Source organism: Pieris brassicae, chromosome W (genome assembly GCF_905147105.1).
Source record: "Pieris brassicae chromosome W, ilPieBrab1.1, whole genome shotgun sequence".
NCBI lineage: Eukaryota > Metazoa > Arthropoda > Insecta > Lepidoptera > Pieridae > Pieris > Pieris brassicae.
In genome coordinates, this window is record NC_059679.1 from 642,372 (window position 1) to 665,353 (window position 22,982).

Consider the following 22,982-nt stretch of genomic DNA (forward strand, 5'->3'; position numbering starts at 1 on the left):
TAGGGTAACATTATGGAACTTACAATTTTCTAATATGTGATTGACCCTCTCCTGAAACGGTCAGAAATCATATTACAGCCTGCTGAAAAGTTCTCTAACTAGTGGAAAAATCTAGAAACATGGCAGTCGACCCGTCTTCGTAACAATATTTACATACAGATCTTTCCTCATTTTTATCTTTTTGGTATAATTCATGTATCCCAGATTTCTAATGTAGTAACTGACTTCCCACTTTATCGCACGATACACGATTTTTTACATCGTTCAAATCCAGTTTTCTTCGTATTTTAACTGAATTTATAAAATCTATTTTGATGTCTTACTACTAGGCCTACTACTCTGAAAGGCCTGGTATTCTTTGATTCAGCGATGCCAAATACAGTAAACAATTACATGCAAAACCACAACTAAAATTATAATAAGAATGCGTTTTACAACAATACCAAAACGCTATCATCGGTCGTTATTACTCAGCGTACAGACCAAATATAGTTGAGGGCATTCTTCACGTAGCAGCTGACACTGTGCGGGACATTAGAAGCCTTTTAGGATGTAGTTATAACTAAATAAATATTATAGGAATTGTGACAGTAGCATACTGAGGGATATATAGAATTACCTACCTTCGTATCTATCGCAGCGCTGGATTTTGCATAGGCTTCAGTTACAAAGATACTTTTAATACTAGTATAGTTGTAACTAAAAGGACAATGAATGGAAATAATTACTGAAACCTCGCCACGAGTGTGACATATCTCTATACTTATCGCAATTTAAGCTCATTGATATTTAACTTGCTTCCCATAAAAAAATATTGTTTTTGTAGAAAGAGTTGTTAACGAAATTATAGTTATGTAAAACGTCATTTGAAGTAACTATTTCATAAAAGTAATCAATACTCTGTGTAGTAAAATTGAATTTTCTATAAAATATAATAATAATAAGATTTATACTTAAATGATTAATAAGCTTTTTATTTATCCTTGAAATTCAGTGATTTTTCACTACATGTTTAATTAGATTAATGATGTTAGTTGATTTTAACAAATCAATCTTGCATATTTGGCCTGCTCCATTTTCATCCAATGTTGTCTGTCATTGATTTAGTAGAGAGAGAGGTCTCTTTCTCTTTTTTGGCACGGACGGCTGATCAACAGGCAGTCGTTCGTGCCCACTGCCGGTCTGTAAGTCTTCTTAATGACCTGCTTTCATTTAGTTTGTAAAGGGTTTGTTAGTGTAGTACCCATTATTTTTATATCATTAGCATTTTAAGACGGCTTTTCAACGACACATACAATACATATAGAACATACAACAACATATACAACGTTACCTTAGTTAGATTTCTTTGTTATGCAATAACCAGATGTCAGTCTATAACCATCAATCATCATATTTTACATGAATTCTGTATAAAAATGAAAAGGAATCGGTAATTTTCCTTACATTTGAAAACACAAACATCTGTATAAGGTCTTATGTGGACTCTGAAATGTGTGTTTCATCTTTATATGTATTGAATGTCAGGAGTATCTGTATAGTATATGTAATGTATGGATGAACAAGCTGCACTAGATAACTAAATATATGAGAGGGTGAGATGTAAGAACCTAACAACCCTTCGGATCCCTAAGCCCTACAGATGTACCCTAACACATAAATAGTGAGTATATAAATAAGAACGGGATGTCTGCACCAAGAGACCTAAGGTAACAGACGGAGCCCTACGGGTAGGATCAAAGGTTCGAGGTGGTGGGATTATTGAGAAATGAATACGACAGAGCAATATTCAAATCTGATTTATTGTTCAAAGACAATATCTTAAATACTACTTACATCTATTCACACATACGTAATATTATTTAAGTGAGCTGTTGGTATATTGCGCACCTTCAGCTATTAACATTTTGGAACATGAGCCGTGTCAGCAGTTGGTCAATGTTCAAATGAAATCTGAACATACTGGCGCCTCACAAAGTCTGCAAAAGCTGCAGCGTCTCGTAGACGCGCGTTCGATGACCGTAGACCGTACCGCCTGTTGTGTTGGTTCCGCGTCTTCATGTCGGTGTCTGTTATCCGTTATTATGAAAATAAATTTTACTAACGTTCATTAAGCATCTTCAAAATAGTAACATTCAAATAAAAACCAAAATGAAAACATTTTAAAATAGTTCGTGTGTTTTAGAATGTGCTGAACAATGCAGTTATTTATTAATTAACTGCATGTTTTTCCCCCCACGACATAATTTTTTTTAGTTTATTTAATCGTTTAATGTTAATCGTTATTGATTATTTTGCTATGGTACACGAAGAAGGCATTTAACACCAAACTAATTAATGGCTCAGCTATATGTTTGTAAATAATAAATAATGTATTTCTGTGTCTAAATATGTTGCGTAAACGTACTTTCTGCATACGCATATTGTAAAGTGTCAATTGATGACATTAAATACATATTAAATATTACGTATATATTTTTTTAATCATGTCGTTTTCTTTAATACGTCTTGAAGTATAAGTATAGTATATGGTCTTGAATTTCTTCTTCTTTCTCAGTAATTCATTTTATCTTAATATTTCTTAGCAATGCACTAATCGCCCATGTCTGTGTATATGAATGGTGCCAATATTGTCTTGGCTCCATTCCAATACTGTCTTTTTGTGTGTATGTAATTGTCTTTATTTTAGTTTATGCATTTGGATTTGGCGTGTTGTAGTTTTCTGGCGGCTGTCGCCCAAGTCGTCGTCTTATAAATGTACTTTATTTTATTTTTACTTATAAATGTAGCTTTTTGTATTGTATTTGTAGTAATCCACCTAAGTTTTGTCGTGTAGTCTTTATTTACGTCTTTTTTTGGTATTTTTAGTAGTAGGTACAATAGTGATACAAGTAATCTGTTATCACAAAAATACGTCTTGGTCTTAAAAATTATTTCTATACTGTTTCTGAACTTTTTCGGTTTTTCATCACCGTTTCCTTAATGTCTTTGTGTATGCCATGTGGCATCTGTCGTATGATGTTGTATTTACCATAGCTGTGGCTAACAGTACGGTTTTTATTGTATATTTTGAAGTGCCAGGAACATTCGCGTTGTTGAAAATTTTGTATGTATGTTTGTGACCGAGTTTTTACCCGTTAGTTTTAACGATAGTTTTATGGATTGATCATACATGAAGTAATGTATTATGACCAGGTCGTTGACATATTACGTTATATGGACGTGGAATTTGCAGCGTTGACAAATATTTTTTATAGTAAACAACATAATTTTGTCGATTGGCGTTAATCATATGTCCATCGATGTCATAATACCAACAATGTTTATATTTAGGTTCATTGTACTTTTGCTTTATGTCGAAGAATACATTTTTTAATTTACTTAAAAAACAAAATTATGTGCGAATATCCTGTTCTTTGTAATTTAATGTTTTTAAAGTTAAGTCTTCCTTTAGTTGATGGTATATAAATCCCACTTTTCGAGAACTTGATCCTTCTATAGGTTGTTGAATAGTCATTTTATTTCCATACTATCACTCTCCTGACTTTGTATTAATTTTTTGTATATCGATTTTGTCTTTTATGTTAGTCTTATTTTCTTCAAAATATCTTCTTTCCTATCCTTACTCTAGTCAACTAAGTACTGCGCGTATCTGCGCTCTCAGTACGGTATATGCGACTTCTCAAAACACTGGTGAGATCCGCTGGTGGAAGGCCAGTGATCGATCCGTTGCCGCAATAGTGCTTTCCAATAGAATACAACTCAGTACAATTACGTACTCAAGATCACCACAAACTAATGCAAATGGGGTTCACAAGCCTGTGGGTCACTCAAGCGTTAGATCCTACGGGGAAAGAGAGGAACTACGCGGTAGAGAAGAAAACGTGTGTTCCAACAGAATCGTTGGAGTTGGAGTCTCGACCTCAGGCCTCAGATTTGGTATTTACATATTAATATATTACGCCACTTATTGGTGTCGTTCTGTGTGTGCCAATCACAGCCTGCGTAAACGCGTACAAATTTTATAAATCACAAAATGTTCGATATATGACTCATTAGTTTTGTTAATACAATAAAATATATGAAAACACGTCACCGTATTTTATTTTACCACAGGTGATACTTCAATTAGCCTATAGGGATACCTATAAGACAAGTCTATGGTTATAAATAAAAAAAATCTATGGAGCTACAACCTTTTTATGTCTGGGCCTCAGATTTCTGTATCTGTTACATGATTACATTAGTAAATTGAAAAGGTAAGTAGGTGATCAGCCTTCTGTGCCTGAGGCACGCCTTTGACTTTTTGGGTCTAAGGCAAGTCGTTTTCCTCACGATATTTTCCTTCACTGTTCGAGCGAATGGTAAATGCGCACATAAAAAGAAAATCCATTGGTGCACAGCCGGGGATCGAACCTACGACCGCAGGGCGTCGCACGCTGAAGCCACAAGGCCAACACTGCTATGGTTATAAGCAACTCCTTAATCTCAGCCACTCAGGCCTGAGCCAGTCAGCGGTTTGACTCGCCATGGCTTTCTTCCTCCACAACCTCAATATATGAGGAACCTTGGGCTGGCTACGAAACCTGAAGTAACTGATGCTATACGGAGTTCCAAAACATTGGCGCTTACTATAAAACTTAACCAATAGGGATCTGAATATTGAACTTATCTTATGTGATTTCTTATAATGATGCTTTTTGCATGGACCTACGCTCTGGTGTTCTTCCAATAAAATTACAATGTCAATAGTGTATACAAATAGCAAACTGGATATAGACACCTATAATATTTTTGAAACTCGTTCGAGATGGACTTAAAAGTTCAACAATAAATAGAGGCAATATAGTTTAATTGTAACTTTCTGAGGCAAACCATCTAGTTACGTACCTTTGCTTAAGAACCTCTAAGTATCTATTTCCTACATATATATTTTAGGAATGACCGTATTCGTTCACAAAAGCATATTTTTAAGTCCATTGTCGAAGTAGACATGGAGAGATATAGACAAGCAAAGATCTTCCTAATTGTTTTGTTAAAAATTCGACATAATGTACCTACTTTTGAAAAAAAATCTATTCTATTAATCGTTATTTGCGAGAAAAATTATAAATTAAATTAATAATGTGACCATGTAATTATAATTATATCTGCTACTTTAAATGGTCCAGTGAATAGGCTATCGCGCTCTTACAACTTGATTACTAACATCGATGATGATGGGTTTTACAACAGTCTGCCAGTCACCGTAACCTTGTTTATCATGATCTTAATGAGGTTTAAGTTTTCATTTATTTTTGGGTTTTTATTCTTATTTTGTTGTTTTATTTTTTAAGTTTTATTAATTATAATTATTATTTTTTATTTAATTGATAGATTACTTATATTATAATATAATTGATGTGTTTTTTGTGTGTGTCAAATTTGTGATGTCATATTTTCTTGTATTTTTTAAAGCATGCACATTGCACATTGTTTTAGAACGTGTAAATAAATAAATAAAATAATATAAGAATTTACTTGATATGACTCACAATGTAATTGTAACTTCTAGTCTACCTTTTAAGGAAAATATGTGTGGCAGAATATGCGAACTTTAGATAACCATAACATGTTTGTACCGTAATCTTGCAAATACATTATTATTATTACATATTATTTCGGTTCTAGATTGTTGCAAGTATATATATTATAGACTGCCTACACACTTCTCTAGATATTTTATTTTCTAGACAACATAAAAATAGCAATTTAGCGAATGCTTCAAGTTCACGCTGATTTTTATTCGCACAGACTGTCTATAGTTCACTATTCCAGCGTTCAAAATTTTGAGCAACGGCTTAAAGAGTCAAAACGTAACTGATAGAAACTATTTTTTTCCTAAATAACAACGCCGCTAATAAAAACGTCCATCGTCTTACCGATGGCAATATTTCCCTTCAAAATTATTGAAGTAAAACAAAATGTTTGTAGGACATTTATTTGAAAGAATAAAGGTAATTTTTAAATAACTCTTTACTCTTCTGTATTTGTGTTAAGACATAAGCAGTGTCGTCTTGTTCGGAATCGTGGAGTGTTTGCTGTTTCTCTTCGTTCATTGTGATGCTGTTGAGGAGTGGTTGTCTCTGTGAAATATAAATATAATAAATTCATTTTTGTTTATGTAATAGAAGGCATATGGAAGGCGTCTGCACGTTAAGTGATACCGCCGCCGACGGACACTCACCTTGCCAGAAGGCTCGCAAGTGCGTTGCGGCCTTTCAAGAATTGGGACGCTCTTTCCTTGAAGGACCTTAAGTCGAATGAATTTAATTTTTTGTTCTGTGAATGTTGAATAACATTAAACAAATATTGTTTTGGTTATCGCGACTAGGAAACACTTCTCTCAAAGAAATTTTGGTTAACAACTACTGTATATAATAAACACTTAATCTACACGAATTAGTATATAAAAAATCTTACGCAATCGCATTTCTTTTCGCCTGTTGGAGATAGACCGTAGTCCCAAACGTCTGCATTTAGTGTCGAAGTACTTGAGGTGTCTTTCATTTCCTCATGTCAGCCTTACGCCTCCACCATCTTGGCTCCACGTTCTAGAACATTTAGACTCTTTCTTTTCTAATTAATATTAATGAGGCATTTGTGATGGCAGCTGAATCAAAAAGACCCTTAATTGGAATGGCATTGAAATGTTTCTTCCCACTGGAAAGAAAAGAGAGGATGCCCACCAAAAACTTGGGAAGATGAAATAAAAGGTATAGCGGGGAAACATTGTCGCAAGGAATAGGGACAAATGGAAGAAGCTGGAGGAGGCCTTCACTCCGTCGGAGGTCGAGTACTAGTGAAAACATAAATGACATGGACTTAGTGTAATTCTAGTGTACTCGAATAAAAGCTATTTTTATTTTATTTATTAATCTAAATTAGGACGTCAGTTGAAGTAGGTACAGTGGATAGGAAAAGTAAAAAGGTCAAAATAGAAAGGTCAACATAATCTTGACTGAAATTAAAATTTATTTTTTGAAGTGAATTAATAATAATAAGCTGTACGATTCTCTAGGGCCCAAATGGGCCTCCTCTGTGACACGACCAGACCTCGCGATATAACGAATCATGACAGTTTCGTGTACGTATACGATGATGACACTTTTGACAGATTCATATTCCCACTTGGTCAAGAAATCTATTGATTTATCCATTATGTAAGCACACCTGCATATCTTTACTGCTTAAACATTTATTCGTGTTTTGCTACTTTCCTCTGTTTTACATTTATTTATGATTTGCATTCCATAAGTAACCGCTTCCCATAAGAGTATACACGGTAAGATAACAAACATAATCAAGTTTAATATGAACTCCATTGGCCTGCAATAGAGTCAATTTAAAATCTCCGTCTGTTCTATAAAAAACACAGACTCTGTCCCGCAGGTCAAAACGGGAACGTATCCACTAAAATGGGTGTTCATGGCCTGCGATGACTGTCTTTTTTACTAATAAGTCTAGCGATACGGCTTACATACAAGGTAAATTTATCGCGATAATATTAATATCAATTAATGTGATTTTGTTACAATAAGTGAAGTGTAAGGGCAAATATATTAATGAAAAATATTGATCAATTCTTAAGTGACTGGTATTAGGATCTATATGGAAGTAGTGAATACTTTCGCGACACCATCTAAATTTACCGCAGGCAATTCGCATTACATATAAAAAAAATAGGGTAGTAAAAGTGCAATAACATAGGTGTGAAAAAATCATCCATAAAAATCTGCATCGCGTGCTCTGTCGAAACTGTTGATAGAACAAAAAAAATACGTTCAGTATTATAGAACGTTTCTACAAAAAGAATGTTTTAATGTTGGAAATTTTACGTAAATTTGAACATTGAATCGTGAATTTGAAAATGTATTAGATATATATTCGTTGTAAACTAAAATTTGGATTTGATTATACGTGTAAGTGTTGCTAGTAAATAAATTAAATTATAGGTATAATAGGCACATCATTCATCCAAGAATATAGTTAAACCTCTATTGTATATTCTATGAATACGAATTTAATATACTTTAGTCTAGATCGCATCTGACTAAAAAAGGGGGTGTTTTACTAGTAATGGTTTTGATAGCATTTAACAGTTTAGTATATTAATAAATTGGAGGCACTTCAATACCAAAAATGTATAAAACAAAATAAATCAATGGCGCTACAACCTTTTTAGGTCGGGGCCTTAGATTTCTGTAGCTGTTTCATGATCATTTGTTAATCTAATAGGTAAGTAGGTGATCAGCCTTCTGTGCCTGACGCACGCAGTCGACTTTTTGGGTCTAAGCCGGTTCCCTCACGATGTTTTCCTTCGACGTTTTAGCGAATGTGAATTAAATGCGGATATAGAAAGTCCATTGGTGCACAGCAAGGGAACGAACCTACGACCTCAGGGATGAGGGTCGCACACTGAAGCCACTAGGCCAACACTGTTTACAAAAATGGAAGCAAACAATATATCTTGCTTACAAACAGTCATTAATCAACTATAATTATATGTTTTTGCAATTCACCAACCCCAAAATAAATTGTTTAGTTAATAACAATTGATTTTGACCATGAATTGATGAACTTTTTAATTCGTAATCTCTCTCGTGAACTATACTCGGAGAGCCTAATTAATAAATAAAATATAAAAGGCTTTACCGTGTCTGTTTATAACTATTATAATAAAATAGGAAACATCCTTAATTCTTTATAAACAAGATCTATTTAAACTTGTATGTTTAGAATGATAGAAAAAAAACTTAATAACAGAGCACACACATTGCAGCGTTTCATTGTTTTGAATTGAAACTAAAATTGTCATTCGTTTGTTACAATTCAATTCAATTAATATATTTTACCTGAAAAACAAATCCTCAGTAACGTAATATATTGAATAAAAGTCACGTAAGTAGTGTACAAGACAGAATTATGAATGAACGACTTTTATGACTTACCATACTTCGATTCTCATAAAATAGTATTTTAATTAAAATTCAAATCTATTTCTTGAAACGTTTGTGTCTCTCAACTCACGATGGTAGCATACAACAAGCTAAGACTCATATAACACAAAATAAAGCGCAGCTACAACCACTTTCTCAGCAAATGTATAAATTTTATTAAATTAAATTACTTTAAATCATTAAACGAAATTATATTGAAGTGAAACTTCTTTATCGGCGTTGTAAAAAATCAAATTAATTTTTTCGGTTACACGTCACATTATTCCGTGACGCGTTACATTTTCCCGTATATAATAAGGTAAAATGAATATAATATGAAATTAAATAATTGTATCATTTGTATTCATCTCTATGGATGTTATTCCTTCTTCATTTATTTCTATTTGAGAATCTCACAAACTCACAAGTTCTTAACTCATATAAAATACATCTTTCTCAAAATCTTTTGCAACAGATTATTTTTGTAAGAAATTGATGCCTTCTTGAATAAAACAATTTTCTTCGATCTAAAAGTCTATCTGGACTATTTTTGTTTTCTGGCTATTATTTTATTCATTATTTCTAGGGTGGTACAGCGCTGCTGGTAAGCGTGGATTCGATTATGACTGGATTAACGATGCCTTGTTTGTTCATTCGATGAATCACTAACATTACGACGTCATTTCTTGAATTGCGGTATCGAAGTGTTCTCCTATGCAAGTTTTTACTGACATTATCTTTGTCAATGAAATCTTGCAACATTTTAAATGTCGTTGCGCTTACTGAATGCTATCTCCGACACTATCGACATTCTTATATTATGTTCGCAGAGTGACGTCACAGTAGCGATTATGTTATGAATTTAGTATTATACCTAGTCCAGCCATAAGTTCTGGCATGTAATAGGAGGCAAACGGGCAGGAGGCTCACCTGATGTTAAGTGATACCATCGCCCATGGACACTCACATTACCAGAAGGCCGTATATGGCATAATTTATGTTATGCATAATTTATAATTGTTTGACTTATGTAGTATTTTTTTAATTTAAATTTAATATTGTTTCTTGTTATATTCGTAAGAAGTGTAGCTGGTATCGAGTTTATTAAATTTGGAATAATGTAATCTAATGTTTTTTTCCCATATAAATTATTGTATTTGGGTAATAGAAATTCGTTTTTTAATTTTCTACGTGTTGAGTAGTGATAGTGAGTTTTAATTGTTTTGAGGTAATTTTCTGTAAAGTAGTTTTCATTTAATAATCCTAGTTGTACTTTCTCGTGTATAGGTATAATTTTGAAAAATGCAAATAGCTTTCTGTAGTCCGCTTTATATTGTGATTTTAATTTTATAGGAGCAATTGTTTTTAAAATACGTATTTGTATTGCAAATATTTGATTTAGATAAGTTTTGCATGTTTTCCCATAGCTTGTAAGTCCATATGTTATAATGGATTCGGCTAGTGCTTTGTATAATAGTAGCAGAGTTTTAAGTGGTATTTTATTTTTTATTAAAGTGAATTTGGCAAGTATCGCTCTTAGCCTATCACAGACAGAATTAATGTGCATTTTCCAGGACATTCGGTCATCTATTGTAAGCCCCAGGTACTTATGGTTATGAACTAATTCTAAGGCGTTGCAGTTGCAGCTATTGGGGTACGAGTTATAAGAATACTTATATTCTAATATAATTGATGTGTTTTTTAAGGTGTGTAAAATTTGTGACGACAAATATTTTTTTGCATTTTTTAAGTTATGCACATTGCACATTGTTTTAGAACGTGTAAAAAATAATAATTTACTTGATATGACTCACAATGTAATAGTAACTTCTAGTCTACCTTTTAAGGAAAATATGTGTGGCAGAATATGCGAACTTTAGATAACCATAACATTTTCGTACCGTTTTCTTGCCAATAAATTATTATTATTAATACAACGGCTCTAGTTGTTGCAAGTTTATATTATAGACTGCCTAGACACTTCTCTTCCTAGCGAATGGTTCAAGTTGTTGATTTTTATTCCGCACAGACTATCTATAGCCCGTAATTCCAGCTGTCTAAATTTTGAGCAACGACCATAAGCGTGAAAACGTAACTGATAAAAAATATTTATTTTCCTAAATAACAACGTCGCTAATATAAATATCCGTCGTCTTACCGATAGCGATTTCTTCCTTCAAAATTATTGTGGTAAAATAAAATGTTTGTAAGATATGTATTTGAAATAATTAAGCTATGTGTTTAAGGACTTTTTGCTCTTCTGTATTTGTGTTGAGACATAATCAGTGTCGACTTGTTCGGAATCGTGGAGTATTTGCTGTTTCTCTTTGTTCCTGGTGATGCTGTTGAGGAGTGCTTGTCTGTGTGAGACACAAATATAATAAATTCATTTTTGTTTATGTTTTAGAAGACAAATGGGCAGACGGCTCACCTGATGTTAAGTGATACCGCCGCGGACGGACACTCACCTTGCCAAAAGGCTCGCAAGTGCGTTGCCGGCATTTCAAGACTAGGTACGCTCTTTCCTTGAAGGACACTAAGTCGAATGAATTTAATTTTTTGTTCTGTGAATGTTGAATAACATTAAACAAATATTGTTTTGGTTATTGCGACTAGGAAACATTTCTCTCAAAGAAATTTTGGTTAACAACTAGTGTATATAATAAAAACCTTATCTGCACGAATTATTATATAAAAAATCTTACACAATCGCATTTATTCTCGCCTTTTGGAGATAGACCGTAGTCCCAAATATCTGCACTTAGTGCCGAAGCACTTGAGGTGTCATCCATTTCCTCATGTCACCCTTACGCCTCCGCCGTCTTGGCTCCACGTTCTAGAACATTTTGACTCTTTCTTTTCTAATTAATATTAATGAGGCATTTGTGATGGCAGCTGAATCAAAAAGAACCTTAATTGGAATGGCATTGAAATGTTTCTTCCCACTGGGAAGAAAAGACAGAATGCCCACCGAAAACTTGGGAAATATAAGGGATACATTGTCGCAAGGAATAGGGACAAATGGAAAAAGCTGGAGGAGGCCTTCATTACGTCGGAGGTCGAGTACTAGTGAAAACGTACGTGACATCAGTAGAAGTAGGTACAGTGGATACGATAAGTAAAAAGCAAATAGAAAGATCAACATAATCTTGACTGAACAATAAATAAAATAAGCAATAAAAATGTATTTTGTCAAGTGAATTAATAATAATATAAAATCTTTACGAAACTTTAGGGCCCAAATGCACACTTGGGAAAATTGGGAGTCGCTTAGTGTCTTGTACTAACAAGTCTAGCGATACGGCTTACATACCAGGTAAATTTATCGCGATAATATTAATATCAATTAATGTGATTTTGTTACAATAAGTTTTTTTTTTTTATAAAATAGGGGGCAAACGGGCAGGAGGCTCACCTGATGTTAAGTGATACCGCCGCCCATGGACACTCTCAATGCCAGAGGGCTCGCGAGTGCGTTGCCGGCCTTTTAAGAATTTGTACGCTCTTTTCTTGAAGGACCCTAAGTCGAATTGGTTCGGAAATACTTCAGTGGGCAGCTGGTTCCACATAGCGGTGGTGCGCGGCAAAAATTGCCTTGAGAAACGCTCAGTCGTGGAACGTCGGACGTCGAGGTGATACGGGTGGAATTTTGTATTTTGCCTCGACGTCCGATGCTGAAACTCAGCTGCAGGTATTAATCCGAACAACTCCTCTGAACACTCTCCATGGTAAATGCGGTAGAAGATGCAGAGTGACCCCACATCTCTACGCAACGCCAAAGGATCGAGCCGCTCGGAGAGGGATTGGTCATCGACGATTCGAACCGCTCTTCGTTGGATACGGTCAAGTGGAAGGAGCTGGTACTGGGGAGCCCCCGCCCAGAGGTGAGAACAGTATTCCATGTGGGGCCGTATTTGCGCTTTATAGAGTTGCAAGCGGTGGCCCGGAGTGAAGTACCGTCTCGCCTTGCTGAGCACACCAAGCTTTTTGGAGGCTAATTTAGCCTTTCCCTCCAAATGACCGCGAAACTGAACGTCGTTCGATATGTCAACGCCAAGTATTCCGATGCTGGCTGTGGCTTCAAGAAGAGTGTTTTCGAAAAGAGGAGTAGCGACAAAGGGTATTTTTTTCGCGGTAAACGCGCAAACTTGTGTCTTCTTGGGGTTAAATTGGACTAGGTTTAGTCTACCCCAGTCCGAGACTCCACGTAAAAGAGTTTCGACTTCAGACACAAGTTTGTTCCGGTACTCATCGACAACTGCCCGAGAAATACCTGCCCGGCCAGTGTAAAGAGTATCCCCAGTGCTGTCGTCCGCATAGCAATGAATGTTGCTAAGTTGCAACATGTCATTGATATGCAGAAGAAACAGGGTCGGGGACAGAACACAGCCTTGTGGGACCCCAGCATTCACGGGTTTAAGGTCGGAACATGCTCCGTCGACGACGACCTTGATGCTCCGATCGGCTAGAAAGCTGGAGATCCAGTCGCATAATTTCTCAGGAAGCCCGTAGGCTGGTAGCTTCGAGAGCAGTGCTTTGTGCCACACCCGATCGAAGGCTTTCGCTATGTCCAAACTAACCGCTAGTGCCTCCCCCTTGGACTCAATTGCCTCTGCCCATCTATGAGTAAGGTATACTAGAAGGTCACCAGCTGAACGACCACGACGAAAGCCGTACTGATAATCGCTAATCAGCTGGTGGCCCTCTAGATAACTCAAGAGCTGGCCATTAATAATGGATTCCATTATTTTGGAGAACAAGGAGGTTATTGCGATTGGGCGATAGTTGGATGGATCAGTGCGATCGCCTTTTTTAGGGATCGGATGTATCGAAGCGGTCTTCCAGCACTTCGGGACAGTGCCGAGCGAGTACAGGTACCGGAAAAGGCGCGTCAGGACCGGAGCCAACTCAGGAGCACATGTACGCAGCACAATTGGAGGGATACCATCCGGCCCGCTCGACTTATGAATGTCCAAGGAAGATAGTGCTCTGCGAACAGCACGTTGCTGGAATGTGATTTCCGGCATTGAGTTATCACACCGCGAAATCGCCGGTGGTGATCTCCCCCGGTCATCCAAAGTCGAGTTGGACGCAAAGAGACAGCCCAAGAGGTCGGCCTTCTCCTTCGCAGTGTGGGCGAGCGAGTCATCCTCTCTGTGCAGCGGTGGTATCGATGGCTGACAAAAATTCCCTTGTACAGCTTTGGCGAGAGACCAGAAGGCTCGGGTCCCAGAAGGGAGTTGGGCCAATCTCTCGCCAAATCTGGCGATGTGCTCTGACTTTGCCTTAGCGATTTCCCGTTTGAAGGACCTGGAGGCTGAGTTATATGCTTTTTTATGTTCGCTGGTATTGGCATCACGAGATATCGCCGCCTCCGCCCATGCATTAAAGCATTCTCGCTTTCGACGCGATGCCGCCTTGCAAGAATGCTTAAACCAGGGCTCTGACCTGCCACCGATCGGCACCGCAGAGAATGGAATAAAAAGTTCCATGCCCTGCAGAACCACTTCGGCGACAGAGGCAGCGACGGAATCTGGAGCTACCGACGAAAAGCACATAGGCCCCCAAGGGTAGAACGCAAAGAAAGACCGCATCCCATCCCAATCTGCTGACCGATAGTGCCAAATACGACGACAACCCGAAAAACGGGGCCGAGGAGGGCGCGTAGTAGGCACAGTACTCCGGACCACACAATGATCCGATGAACCCAATGGCGGGTCAACAGAGACTTGATAGGTCTCCGGATGTGAGGTCAGCAGAAGGTCCAACAAAGAGGGTTTATGACCATCCACATCTGGTATTCGCGTAATCGCAGGGACCATTTGTGACAGGTCGTAAGCTAAAGCAAAGTCGTGAAAGGATCTTCCCCATTTCTATCATTGTTATCGCTATTATAAATTTTTGTTATTAAACGCTTCGAATCTTAACCGTGGTAGGGACAAGAAAAGATGGCACGTAACGGTAAAATGTGACGCGCAATTTTTTTTCCAACGACGATAAAGAAGTTTAAGTTCAAAAAACAGTATAACTATTATACTAGATTTTATTAAAATGTAGCCAAGGAGAATAAATATCAAGGACACAGCTAACGATAAACGTAAATAGAAATCATAAAGCGAAAAATAAGTGTTACAACTCTGTTTAAATAAACATACTTGCTCACAAGACGTACTGTTCTCTTTTTGGTGTCTGGATGAACAGGCCACCCCTCCTTATCATAAACCACAGGTCGGCCTCTCAAAGAACCTTCATATTACTGATCCAGCTTTCATGGTATCTTTAGTACATAATCCAATCCCATTAAGCCAACACATGGCAGAATTATACCAACACAAGTCTTTAATTACCCTGAAAAAAAGCTTTTGTCTATTGTATACATAAGACAAAGCTATAACATTTATCACTAACAAATCACACAAAATAACAATAGTCAAAGAAAAGAAAATTCCTATTGTTTTTTTATTTCAAAATTGTTATCACACTTTTTTTATTTTAAAGAACACTGTTTAGCGAATGTGAATTAAATGCGGAGAAAGAAAGTCCAATAGTGAACAGCATGAGAACGAACCTACGACCTCAGGGATGAGGGTCGCACGCTGAAGCTACTAGGCCAACACTGCTTACAAAAATGGAAGCAAACAATATATCTTGCTTACAAACAATCATGAATCATTAATGAACTATAATTATATGTTTTTGCAATTCACTAACCCCAAAATAAATTGTTTAGTTAATAACAATTGATTTTGACCATGAATTGATGACATTTTTAATTCCGAATCTCTCTCGTGAACTATGCTCGGAGAGCCTAATTAATAAATAAAATATAAAAGGCTTTACCGTGTCTGTTACCATGGTCACCGTATATTGGACATAACATCGTTACCATGGTAACAAAAAATGAAATCTATTCTAAGAAACTCACCAAATAGAAGGAATAAAAATAAAACGCCAATAAAAATAATAGACATGTTAATTGTCACATCGTCGGGATAGCATGCCATCGTCACCTTAGAGCATATATTCCAAAAATTCATAAAATCCAGTCAATAAATATTTTAAATAAAGTTAATTTATTAGTTTTATTTTCATTTCCCAGTCATTCAAATTGGTCTCAATTTTGATAAAACATTTTTATCGTCTCAATAACAATTAATATATAACTTCCAAATGCGAATCCGATGTGAAATGAAATTGAAAAACTATTTTTATATGCATTTGTTCCCTAAACAAGACTGCTATGGTTACATTTACACAAACCACAGCGGTTTTCTAATGATTATATTATATTATTTTGTAATATAAAGAATGACAAACTAAAATTACTATTTTTTATTAAGCTATCAATGACACCTATAAAGTATATGCAAGTTCTTCTAATTAACCAAAATAAATTCTTCGGTTTAATACAATACTTGTAAGGTTTTTTTTTAGCTTCATCCAAGATCTGGACAGCAATTAAAATTGAATGTGTCCATGTCTACAAACACCATAAAAGTTTTAGAAAGAAAAAACACGGAACTAATACACAAAAACAACAATCTGGAATTGAGGGTAGGTGCATTGGAGCAGCGTTTCCATGAGATGGAACAGGAGAAACTTTCTAATTTTATAGAAATAGCAAACGTCCCCCCTGCGAGTGAAGAGAATGTGAGAAAATTAGTTGAAAATGTAGCATTAAAACTTAAACAGCCCTTCGACAGTATCCGTAACACAATGCGATACCAAGGTAAAAACGACCAACCGGGCATTATACAAGTAAAACTTAATGATAAAGCAACCCAAGAAAAGTGGATTAAAGCTGCAAAAACCATTAAAACTATGGTGGCCGATGTTTGCCCCTATGAACCCAACAATAACAAAATAGTATTCATCAGGGAAGCAATGACTAAACACAACAAAAGCGTTTTATGGGAAGCCAAACAGGAATTAAAGAATAAACAAGGATATAAATACGTATGGTTTAAAAACGGTATGGTGCGTGCAAGAAAGGATGAAAACACTAAAATACAAAACCTAAGATCAGTGTTGGATATACAAGTGCTAAAAAAAAGACAGAATGCCAATTAACTGACCAATTTAAATGCATATAAATTATTATTATTAAGATGGATAGTTTAACTAGTGATATTTGTGAATTAGAAGACTGTATAAACATAAGTGATTTTGTGAGTAAAATTCCCAGTAGACATTTAAATCTATTGTGTGTACACATAAACATAAGGTCAATCATAAAATACTTTGATAGTCTTGAGCAATGTATTTATGCGGCTGGCGCTGTTGACGTTATTGTGCTTACAGAAGTAAACATTTCTGATAAAATCAGTTGTCTGTATAATTTAGATGGATACCATATGTTTTCGGCACTCAGAAACGGTAGGAAAGGTGGAGGTATCGTAGTATATGTAAAAAAGAAACATAAATTTAATATGAAAATTGTAAAAAGCCAACATTTCGAGAATATACTTTTTACCATCACAACTCAGACAAAATACACTGCTCAAATTTGTGCTATTTACCGCCCACCTAGCCTAAGCAAGAACCTGTTTATTGACGAACTTCATAATATTATTAAGAACAACTGTCAGAAAAATATTGATTTGTATCTATTGGGAGACGTTAATATAAATCTAAAGCTAGACATTCCTATAAAACATAAATATTGCAACACATTACACAGTTTAGGCCTTATGTGTGGGATCACAACTTACACTAGGGCGGAACTATACCAAGGAACCATTACAAAATCATGCATAGACCACATATACGCTCGATCCCAAACACACGACCTATACACGGCAACGGTTGGCACAAAACTAGCGGACCATCGAGCGATCGTGCTTGCTTGCACTAAAACACAGTCACAGGATGTTCCAACATATAAAACATTAATTGACAATAATAAATTAACGATCCTTCTAGAGCAAATTGATTGGAAGCCGACATTAGAAATGAAGTGTCCTATTGGTATATATAACTTCATACAAAATAACTTAACACAAGCATATAAAAAATCTGAATGTACAGTTAAACTTAAATCTAACTCTCTTCGAAATAGTAACCATTGGATTAATAATAGAATTATTAAAGGATGTCAGTACAGAGATAAACTTTTTACTCAATATATAAAAGATCCAAACAACTTAATACTCAAACAAAAATATAATAAAACCAGAAATTATGTCAATAAATTAATAAATAAAACTAAAAATAAAACAATTAGAATCAATATAGAAGCTAATAAAAATAATCTAAAAAATCTATGGGACATATTAAACCAACTAACAGGAAAAATTAAAACATCCATGGACGTAGCTATACAAAACGCATTTGCAAACCAAAATATTACATGTAAAGATACTGCAAATAATTTTGCAACTTCCTTCCACAATAGTATTAGTAATATAGCAACCAACTGTGTAAATCCACTGTTAGATAAAAGCTCCTACCAGCATACAGAAAATACTAGTATGAGATTTCAGTCAGCAGACCCTAAATCAGTTGCAAAGATAATTAAATCATTAAACGACAGAAAGTCTCCAGGTGCAGATAAAATACGAGCTATGGATATTAAAACATTATGTAATAAAATCAACGTAGTCATAGCTAACCTTATTAATACGAGCATTTATACTGGAAAATATCCTAACTTACTAAAAACAGGCATAGTTCGACCAATATACAAAAATGGTAGCAAAAAAATCTATAATAATTATCGTCCAATAACTATATTGCCAACAATTAACAAAATAATAGAAAAATACATATGTGGACAAATTCAAAATTATTATAAAAAACACAATATTCTTTCTAACAAACAATATGGATTCCAACCAAATAAAAATACCACACAATTGCTATCCGCATTCACAGACCACATTTATAAACATTTAAATAAAAAAGATCATGTTCTAGTAGTGTTTATTGACTACAGTAAGGCATTCGACACATTAAAGCACAGCGTAATCCTGCAGAACTTAAATGACTGCGGAGTACGAGGAAACCTACTCAAGTGGTGTGAAAACTATCTGCAAGACAGAACTTATCGTGTTAAAGTGTGCAACGAAGAAAGTTTTCCAATATCTATTACAGAAGGTACGGCTCAGGGCTCAGTCATTGGGCCTTTACACTACCTTACCTATGTTAACACATTAGCTAACATAATAAAGTATTGTCAGATATTCCAATTTGCAGATGATACATGCCTAGTAGCTGCAGGGCCTAACATCCAAGAAGCAGAAACAAAGCTACAATCTGATTTCGATACATTGGCTAAATGGTCCCACGACGTAGGACTTGTACTAAATCCTAACAAAACAAAGTTCATGCATATCCGATCCAGTCACAATCTAAATTCACGTACACCCATCTTAATCTTACACAACCACACATGTGCACATTCTTATAACTCGTACCCCAATAGCTGCAACTGCAACGCCTTAGAATTAGTTCATAACCATAAGTACCTGGGGCTTACAATAGATGACCGAATGTCCTGGAAAATGCACATTAATTCTGTCTGTGATAGGCTAAGAGCGATACTTGCCAAATTCACTTTAATAAAAAATAAAATACCACTTAAAACTCTGCTACTATTATACAAAGCACTAGCCGAATCCATTATAACATATGGACTTACAAGCTATGGGAGAACATGCAAAACTTATCTAAATCAAATATTTGCAATACAAATACGTATTTTAAAAACAATTGCTCCCTTAAAATTAAAATCACAATATAAAGCGGACTACAGAAAGCTATTTGCATTTTTCAAAATTATACCTATACACGAGAAAGTACAACTAGGATTATTAAATGAAAACTACTTTACAGAAAATTACCTCAAAACAATTAAAACTCACTATCACTACTCAACACGTAGAAAATTAAAAAACGAATTTCTATTACCCAAATACAATAATTTATATGGGAAAAAAACATTAGATTACATTATTCCAAATTTAATAAACTCGATACCAGCTACACTTCTTACGAATATAACAAGAAACAATATTAAATTTAAATTAAAAAAATACTACATAAGTCAAACAATTATAAATTATGCATAACATAAATTATGCCATATACGTCATTAAAATATATATATATTCGAATATAGGAACTCATCCTGTATGTGAATGAGAATTCTCGACAAGAACAGGTTTCTTGCGTCGGCTAACTATGGCGCGTCAGTGTTTAGATTTGTTTATGACGTTTTACGTGCAATTTTAAATCGTTTGAATGGTTTGATTGTTATAAATTTAAATTTACAGCGTATATGTCACTGGCCTTAGTATATATATATGTGTGTTAATGATTTAATTATGTTCGACGTCCTGGTGGATAGAAAAACTGTACACAGTTTGTGTTTCCACCACATCAACTACCTTTATATTAAGAACACTTATACAACAATAAATAAATAAATAAAATAAAAATAAATAAATGGGACTTGTCAGAACGCAATAAAATTAGAGCGCTTTGCTAGTTATAGAAGTGAGTTCTGGAACCGCTGTAGTACAGATACCGGCAAACTTCACCGGCATACAGCGCGGGACACAAACGTCAACTGATTTACCAATCACGCGATCGACACGTCACTCTCGCGCCGTCGCGCACTACCGCCCGCCGAAGTAATACCTAAAAATGGCTTCTGCGCAGGCAAGCACATTTGTACCAGATGTTTGCCGATATCTATACTGAAGGTAATGTCTACTCGCAAGCAGTGCCGGATTAGCTACGTAGCAAGAGTAGCAAATGCTACGGGCCCCGCGCTCCAACGTAGCTGTAACCGTAACAAAACATCCTTTGCACTTAAAAATCTAAAAGTCGATTAAGTCACGTTACATTCGAAATAAGTTGGTATTTTACATACTTTTTACCGTAAATTATAATCGACAGACATATTTTGACTAACAACTATATATACCACATCTCCCTTTCAAGCGGCCAATTTTTTATATTTTTTATATCAACGCCTTACGCTGGGCATGTTGCAGTCGAGACGGACTGCTGTAGAGCCGTGTACGACTTCAACGCGACCACACGACTGCTTGGAGCAACTGCTCCACACAACTGTGTTCGACCGCAAAATAATACCGTCAATGCGAGTTCATTTACAAGATGGATTTCGATGACGAAACACTGCTTCTTGCATGTGGGTGCGTCTAATACTACAATCAAGAGAACAGTATGGAATATTTCATACTTTGTATCCCCAGCACAGAGAAGACACTGAAGAGTTTTTCAACTATTTTAGAATGTCCATGGTTTCATTTGATGAATTGGTATTTTAAGCCGAGAGCCGGAGTGGCACGCGGTCGGCAGCAACCGCTTGTAGCAGTCTGTGTTTGGTGGGTCCGGCAGCTGTAAGCAGTCGACCGCACGGCGAAACTCGACCGAAGAGCGTCTACTCCGACCGCTCAGGAACTGCTCGAGCGTGTATTGCTGATATGAATTTAGTATGGAAACTGCATGATAGAGGATTTTTGACAATCTGAGACCAATCTTTGTTTTTAATTTATTTTATTATTATTTATTATTTAAGATATCTCTTGGAACATGATGTAATGGTTGCAGCTCCTTACAAAATTTTATAATACTCGACAGTGTCCTAATCTTCATTTCTCGCGAGGAAATGGGATTTCGACGAATTCTGGCTTTAACAGCATGAACAGCCTTTGTAGTTCGAATTACGCACGACCGCCCCGATCGTTTCTGATTTTCGAAAGACTTTTTTTTGACGTTTATAAGTGTATATTATGCTACATATATGAATAAGTGATTTTGAATTTTAAAACGAAGAGTTTTTGTATCTGTTGATAGTACGATATACGTACCAAGCTTTTAAAGCGTCTGGAATATGACCGACGGCTCCATTCCCATTTTGTGCAAGGCGATCACTGCAATCCTATTTTCTTCAACACTGGAATGGATCCATATTGTAATTTTATGTAACGGTATTCATGGCCAGACTAGTAAGTGTGTATTTGATCATTTTCTGAATTAAAAAAAACAAAGATGTGCAAAAAAATTAAATAAGACGTTAATTTAATATTTTTTTAAATAGAAATTCGATATTACATATAATTAATGATATAAACTTTTGAAAAATGATCAATGAAAATGATGCAACTTTACAGAAATTGGTTAAATAAGGTTAAATTTGATAAAGTTTAACAAAAGGCTTTTATTATCAAAGACATCAACATCGAATCTATTCGAATCTACCACCGTAAGGACAAGAAAAAGATTGCGCGTGACGGGAATATATGACGGTAATTGTTTTTCCAACGCCGATAAAGAAGTTTCATTTCAATAATTAAACAAAAGTTTACATACTACATTGAGAGAGTGAAAAAAATTCTAATTTACATTATATAATTATTTATAAAAACTTTTTTAATTTTTGTAGTTTTTATCAAAACAATTTAGTATTAAACTTAAAATTAAATTTACATTCATCTCATTATTTTGAAACCAAAAATGTTTCGCTTTCACTTCTACCATGTGTAAATTGCCAACATGTTTTTTTTTATTATTTAAACAGGTTTTAAATATAGGCTACAGTCATTCAAGAACCGTAACTCTAAATTAAAAGAGTGCAGATTGTTTTAGTGTTGAGCAATGGATCAATCTATTGTAAGATATTATATTTTAATTGAGCGCATTAATCAAAATTAGACTCTCAACCTGAAGGTCGTAGACACCTTGTCTTTTAAAATGTAATCACTTTCATTACACGGCAATGATCTATTACTTCTGGCCAGAAAGACTACCTGTACATCTTTTGTCTACATTTTTGGCTGTCTTAATAAGGAAGGATGTTTTCAGTTCTGAATGATTTCCTGAAAGTTCCCTCAAAGTCAAACTTATTTTTGAATTTAATTCAAGTTAAGATATGTTTCAATATCTCACGCGAAGCGAGGCGTTATGGTTGCAGTGCATTTGCCTTGCGCAAAACTTAGCGAGGAAAAATAATGACCAAGACTTGCCAATTCTTTC

General features: G+C 35.3%; 1 protein-coding gene across 1 annotated transcript; it reads left to right on the top strand.

Annotated features, from left to right (window-relative positions):
• Positions 1-16,454: 16,454 nt before the first annotated feature.
• LOC123718336 lies at positions 16,455-17,697 on the top strand. The gene has a single exon (XM_045674751.1). The coding sequence runs from the start codon at positions 16,455-16,457 to the stop codon at positions 17,046-17,048; it is 594 nt and encodes a 197-aa protein (XP_045530707.1). The 3' UTR covers positions 17,049-17,697.
• Positions 17,698-22,982: the final 5,285 nt, after the last annotated feature.

What these genes read in the sequence shown, in the direction of transcription:
- LOC123718336 (XM_045674751.1), top strand. Translation starts at nt 16,455, where the DNA reads ATGTCTACAAACACCATAAAAGTTTTAGAAAGAAAAAACACGGAACTA.